This window comes from Stegastes partitus, unplaced genomic scaffold (assembly GCF_000690725.1).
Source record: "Stegastes partitus isolate 25-593 unplaced genomic scaffold, Stegastes_partitus-1.0.2 Scaffold606, whole genome shotgun sequence".
Lineage (NCBI taxonomy): Eukaryota > Metazoa > Chordata > Actinopteri > Pomacentridae > Stegastes > Stegastes partitus.
The window spans coordinates 249160-256330 of NW_007578337.1; the positions used below are offsets into that span (position 1 = coordinate 249160).

General features: G+C 38.9%; 2 protein-coding genes across 2 annotated transcripts in view; one reads left to right on the plus strand and one right to left on the minus strand.

Annotated features, from left to right (window-relative positions):
• Positions 1 to 93, minus strand: part of LOC103362827 (proline-rich protein HaeIII subfamily 1-like) — a 6237-nt gene extending 6144 nt beyond the window's left edge. The window contains exon 1 of the mRNA XM_008289322.1: positions 3 to 93. Within this exon, the coding sequence (XP_008287544.1) occupies positions 3 to 93 (91 nt within the window). The remainder of the gene's footprint in view (positions 1 to 2) is intronic.
• Positions 94 to 162: 69 nt separating this feature from the next.
• Positions 163 to 7171, plus strand: part of rusc2 (RUN and SH3 domain containing 2) — a 63888-nt gene continuing 56879 nt past the window's right edge. The window contains exon 1 of the mRNA XM_008289316.1: positions 163 to 246. The gene's annotated coding sequence lies outside the window, so the exon portion shown is untranslated. The remainder of the gene's footprint in view (positions 247 to 7171) is intronic.

Below are 7171 nucleotides of genomic sequence, written 5' to 3' on the forward strand. Positions count from 1 at the left end.
ACCAGCTGTCCCTGCTGCTGCCTGCTTGTATAATCCTGTGGACCGGGACCGGGCGGTGACCTCAGGCTGACGTGCCGCCGCCGCCCTGCCCATCCTGGATGCGCCGCCGCTGTCTGCCCCGCAGTCTCCCTCAGACAACAGTAGCGGCGCACGGCGGACACTAGCAGCCCAGCGGCCCGCTCGGAACACGGACACACACACACGGATCCTCACGGACACCTGAAGACGACGACCTGCCGAGACAAGGTGAGACAAGGCGCGCGCGTGAAAACAGGGTTTTGGTGTGTTTGTGGAGAAACGCGGCTCCGCGCGGCAGCAGCACCGCGGCGGAGCTGGAAGACGATGCCAGGCTCGGTTCTAACGGCGGAGACACGGATGTATGTTGTGATTTTAGGTGATATTTGGTCTGTTTGTTGGATGTGGGGACGCTGCTCGCTGGGTGGAGGATGGTGATGCTGCTTGTGTTTTTATCGCAGTGGCACAAAGGCAGCTTCGACACCGCCGCTGCTTCGTGCTTCATCTGCGGGTTAAAGGCCGCAAACTGTGCGTTAGAACGCTCCGTGTGCTGAAGGAAGCGACGTGTGTGGGTTCAGGACGGACTGAGCTGCTGTATTGTTTTATCAGCAGCGGCCTGCAGCCCTGCTGATCAACGTATTGATCCCAAATTACTGGAAATATCACATGAAACGAGCAGCGTCAAGCTGGACAGGAGGAGACCAGCAGCTTCCGTCAGCGCTTTACAAAATAAAAGCATGGCTTCAGCTGGCCTAGCAGAGACACTCACTCACATTTGGGTGGTGCAGTGTCTCTTTATTGATTTATTTCCCCAGCAATAGTATTTTTTCGGGCTTTCACTCTTTAAATTTGAAATGCAGACCACATAGAAGCACATATACAGTATAATATTATTATTTATGTGACCCTGAGTCGCTTAAAAATCTGTCACAGTGATGATGTTGGGCTTTTTTTTATTGTTGCTAAAGCTCGTAAGATAATTGCAGTTTAAAATGCATAAGCCTGTAACATTCTCATGTCAGCTGCATCCAGCCGGCCTTTTGTTTCTTGTTTTGGCTACAGTTTGTGGTTCAGTGCTGCATTTTTTGTGTCACTTGTTTATTCAGAGTAGGTTTGATTCCTACAATATTTAAGAGTTTGTGCAATAAAATCACTAAATCCACCGCTGAACCTAAATGATACGCACTAAAATCTTTGAGCTGCTATAAAATACTTCCTGGTTGGTCAGATGTACTTGATCGTATTTGATTTATTGGGAGGTGGAACAAGCCAGAAGTTCTAATAATGATTATGTTGTCATCTGCAATGAGTTGATCAAATACTGAACGAGTCACGGAGCACAAACATCTTAGAATCTGATGTTTAAGTATCACGTGTCCAAACCGACAACCAAAGACGTTTGTTTATGTCACACTCAGAGGTTATTCAGAGAGTTTTACAGGCAAACCCAGAAAATTAAACATGTACAAATGACATTTATTAAATCGAAAACTGTACAAACAAGTTGAATCAAATGCACACAGATTTACAGAATAATTCAAACTGATCGACTAAAACAGTCTAAAAAGACGAGAAGAGAAAAATAAACGCATGTAAGAGATGAACTATACAATAAAATAGAAAATAAGTAAATGAAAATTAAATAAAGGTTAAGTGGGGAATAGAATTAGACAATTATTCTAAAACAGAATCATTTTTCTAGATACAAATGTTTAGACTCGACAACAACAGTTTGCATCGATCTTTTTGAGTTTTGACAACTTGAGGAACTGATGAAACTACGTTCAAACATCAAGACAGAGTTAAAAGAATGAGTCTTTCCTACAATCAGAGGTATTTTAAATGACAAACTACTTAATAATAATTAGCATAAATGCAAATTTTAAAGTTAAGTTTGAAAGTGTGAACTCACAACAAAAAAAACAAGATAAAAAAAATAGAACAACACGAAAAATATATTAAAAAAAAAAAAAACAAAAAAAATTAAAAATAAAATACACACAAAATAAAAAGGGGGAAAAAACAAAAAAAATAAAGTCGAAAACACTCATCAAAACATCATATTCACAAACTAAATCTAAATTTTTATCCTGTAACCATGAATTAAATGAAGTTCTGGTAAAATGTTGTCTGAATAATATCTTTTTTTAATTTATTTTGGCAACCTTTCCATCAATGTTTGATCATTTTCACATTTTACTGGCATCACCGCTCCTCTTTAAAGAGTCAAATTTAGACTTTTCACAATAAGATGCATTCAACCTGTTAGAAATTCTACTTTTCTCGTTTAAAACATGGTCGACGACATCCACTCTGCTGTCGATCGTGGAGGCAGATGGCTGCTCAGCCTGAGTCTGGGTCGGTTCCTGTTAACGGGAGGTTTTCCTCCAAACTGCTGCCAAGAGCTGCTCATGAGGGAACGGTGGGATTCCTGTCCTGCAAACTGGAAAGTCCTGACCTCTACTGTGTCAAACTGCAGCATGGTTTGGTGCTGCATGTACGACTTTTAATGAAGTGACGTGTAGCTTACGTTTGTGTGTAATCAAATAACGTCATTTAGTATTTTCAAAGAATTGTACATGCAACAGGCTGCTGAGTTTGTGGTTTTAAACTGCACCAGAAGACAAGAAGCAGCGCTAAAATGATCAAATCTGAGAATAAAATTAGTTTTTTCAACCATTTACTCGACATAATAGTCATTTTTGTTGATCAAGTTATTGGAAAAAACAGGAAAAAGCATTGATTTCTGTCATAAAGAAACAAAAAGGAAAGAGTCGGTGTAAAGGTGTCAAATCTATTTTCTTTTTACCCTGATTGCAAAATTAAAAGCAGGAATTTAGTGGTTTTCCTGCACAGAAGTATATGTGGCTAACAGGAAGATTTATCCAGTGTTTAAATAAAATCACCAGTGCTGAGAATAAATCAACTTTGTTAGTTGAGGTTTCATTTAATCAACATAATATACATTTTTGTTGATCTAATATCTGAAAAAAATACAAAATACAGAAATTTGTGTCTTGTAAAGTAACTTGAGGCAAAGTAATACAGGTTATTAATATTAAAAGCTATTTTCTTTTCACCCTGATTGCAAAACTAAAGCACTGACACGCCGTAATAAAGAGGTTTGAGACAGCTTTAGAGTAAAATCACCAGCGTCAAAATGACAAGAATCAAGAATAAATCACTTTTAAAATCGGGGTTTAATTTATTCAAGCTTAATATTATTTTTTTTAAATCAGATTATCAGAAACATTCATATTTTTCTGTCACATAAGGTCACAGTCTCTAGCTGAGCTGTTTGCAGATCGATCATGTGAAGTGTAGTCGCCTCCCAAAGGCCCACTCTGAGGCTTTTATTTTGAAGGCTGATGCTTCTTGTTACTTCCTCCCTGCTGCTGCTGCTGCTGCTGTCTTGAGCTGCATTACTTCACATGCAACATGGAGGAGATGCAGATCATTTGCTGACCTCAACAGCCATTAAAGCAGCAGTTTAAATGAATCCCCGTTGGGTGAACATCACCTGAACGTTCCTGTTCAGTCACATCTTCTCTGCTGTTCGGTCTCCAGTGATTTCTGCTGCGTCTTTCACACGACTGTTACGTAACAGCTCAGTTATTTTTGCACCAGTGTTTGTGCTCGTTAACCCTCGTAGGCGGTGAACTCGGCAGGTGGTCCACTTTCCCACCGACCTAAAGACGAAGCGATAATGTGAGGAGGGAGGCTCAGCGGGGCTCATCCTCCTGTTACATAAAGCGTTTGTTCTGCTCTCCACAACCTCAGTCTGATTCCTTCACAACTCGCAGTCAGCAGCTCAGAGCCTCGTTTTATCCTCACCTGATGTCTGGAGATGAGGAAACATGTTGCTGCTGCTCCTGTGAGACGATGGTTTTCTGACATTATCTTTATTATTAAGGCTTCAAGGATCCAGGAAGTCCTTGGATTTGCATGTGTATTTTTGCAGGGTTAAAACTTTAAGTTCATCAGGTTGACCTCCAGAGAGTCCGAGCCGTAGCTAGGTCACTGTATTAGTTAGATTATCCTCCATAACTATACATAACTCAGCTTAAATGTGTGTTCTAGTCACATAAAGTCACGTTTTAAGTCATTCTTGTTGGGTTTTAATCTCTTCTATGTAAACTATTCAGCTAAATTCACACCATGTATAACATTTACACTTGTGAGGTTAACCTGTTGCACCAATCTGTCACTTGAACTGACTTAAGACAACAGTTGCAGCAACAGTTGCCAACAAAAGTTAGTGGTCGCTGAGAATAACTTGAGTTCATCAGTTCAGGTTGGTAGCTGGTTTAAAAGTGGTCGAATCTTCCTGAAATATAACCCAAACATCCCTTTGTAATAACTGTATGGAAGAGAAATTAAAAATATTTTAGTCAGGGTTTGATTGACTATTGGACTGACTGATTATTGGGTCCAACATCCAACATTTGATCGACATTTTTAACCATTTTCTGCCATTTTGTCACCCACACATCTAATTAGTAATGTATTGTAGTTGGATAAAGTCATATTTTGTATGATTGTTGTTGGATTTTATTCATGATATGTAAATAAATGAGGTAAAATAACTCCATAGGTAACATTACAGCCAATCAGTGACTGGACTGAAGGTGGTGTTTACAGACACTTTTGCAAAAATAAAGTCGATTGTTGCGTTTGCTGTAGAAAAAGGGAGGCAGTTGAGAATAATTTTGAAAACGTGTGGTTTAGACGTGGTAGAATATGACTCGAAACAAATACTTTTTCCTGGAATATAACCCAAAAATTCCTTTGTAGTAACTGTACAGAATAGAAATACAGGCGTTGACTGATTACTGGGTCCAGTATCCGACATTTTAACAAACACTGATCGACATTTTTGACCATTTTCTGCCCAAACAGCTCATTAAGTATGCGTAAAGTCATATTTTGTATCATTCTTGTTGCGTTTAAATCATAATATGTAAACAAATGAAAACAAATCACATCATAAATAACATTACAGCCATTCTATAGACAAAACAACAATATAAATAAGACAATCAAACCATTAGAACAATAAACATTACTGTTAGCTGCAGCTTCACGGACCAGCCGCTCAAACTTCTACACCGACTACGACACATTCTCCTTTTTTCTTTATGTGACTCTCCATTAAAATAAATCAATTCATAGACTCTCATTGGGCTGTTTGTTTAATTACACGTCACATATAGTCACCTTTAAATAATCAGGAGTAAATGATGGAAAGCTTCTTTTAATTAAACATATAAAACATACATTTTGATACTAAGTTTCAAGTTATCAGTAAAAAACAACCACATAATTCGAGCTCTGATTTTAAAAGCTGATGCAGTTGTTTAAGAAGTCGCACAAAACCGAACCTCCTTCCTGCTGCAGTGAAGCAGAAAGTCACTGAGCTAAAGAGTTAGAAGTGAGCAACGTGAAGATGTGCAGGATTAAAGGTCACGGTCGTGATATTAATCAACACCTGGAGTCAAACAGAGTCATTAGTCTGAGTAAAGAAGTCAGTCTGGGGTTAAACAACGCCTGAGTCACTAAATATCAGAACTCCAGGTGCTAATTCATCGTCTTCAAGGCTGAAGGTCGTTAGAGAAGATTTACTTTGACGGCAAGTTAAAATGCAGCTTTATGTCTCATTTAAGGTTTAACTGCTGCAACAATTACATGAACGTAGGTAGTGGAGGAATAAAGTCATTTTCAAAACACTCTGGAGCTTCTGAAATGTGACGATTTGTTGCTTTTCTCTTATAATTAGAAATTAAAAATTCAACATATTTGGGATTTAGGGTTTTTTTTCCCGCTGGGTTTTGTTAAACTGCTGTCAGCATTTTTCTTTCTCTAAATCAGAGGATTAGTCGACTAATGAAGTCAAAATCTGCAGGATAATAAAATAAAGTGATGATTTACAACCTTCCCGTGCACTTTATATGCAAACTGTACCCAACAATTACTTTCATGATCATTACGTTTCTTGATACATTAATTGTTTTTATGGTTATTTGGTCTAAAAAATTTAACATAACGAATGTCAGCACTCAAGTAATTGTATTTAAATGAGTTGTTGTGTCCGAATCCTGCACAGGCGACAATTTAGAAGTTTAGAGTTTAGAAAAAAACACTTTTATTTCTCATTTAAAGCCTAAATTGAACGACTTCAACATGTCAATTAGCTGCTTCTTCAGTTGACATTTAGATAATTGAGGAATAAAATCATTTTACAATCAAAAAACTCCAAATATTCTCTAGTTTTTAGCTTCTGGAATGTGAGAATTTTCTGCTTTTCTCTGACATTTGCACATAAAATTGTCGTGCAAAAGTCAGTGACAGCCATACCCTAAACCCAACAGGAAGTCCGCCATTTTGGATTGTTCGTTTGTCCAGCCTGAGCTAACTCCTCCTCGGGGGTAAGTCACAGAGCGCTGACATTTGGGTAGCAGGTAGAAAACGCCTCGAAGATACAAAGTTATCAAAATCATGTGCAACGGTCAAAGGGCGTGGCCACGGAGGGCCTCTGATTCTTAATCCTTCGCCATGAAAGAGGAAGTACTGTGCAGCGCTTCAAAAGCAATGTCTGATTTTCACTGCTTAATTTTCAGAGATTTTTTTATTTATTATTACTTTTGTCAGATTCAAGTTATTTCTGTGACTGTTGTGGGTTTTTCTTTCATTAACCGAGTCGTACCAACAATGTTGTCCATGCGTGTCTAACGACCCTGTACCTGCTCCAATCTGCCTTAAACTTTACATCCTTGATCACAGTCCTGCCCTGATGAAACTCATATGCTAATATCCAGTCACAGTCATAGCGCCACCTGCTGGCAATAGGAAAGAACATGTTTTAAACTTTTATGTACTATTATTAGCCCGTCGACCATATTGACTTCAAATTTGTTGGAAAATGGTGAGTTTTTGTCAAACAGCGTGTCCGTAGCGGCCTCTGAACTTTGATGCTTTGCCATGAAAGAGCGAGTGCTGCCTCCCTGCCCTCTGCCTGCTGCTCTCTGCCTCAGTCACAATCCTCTGATTGTCATCATGCTTCTGTACATAGAACGAAACTGCAGTCAGAAGTTCCAACTTTTTAAAGGCTGAGTGAGGTTGTGAGTCACCTGTGTTGTTAGTGTGCTGTCTGTATAGG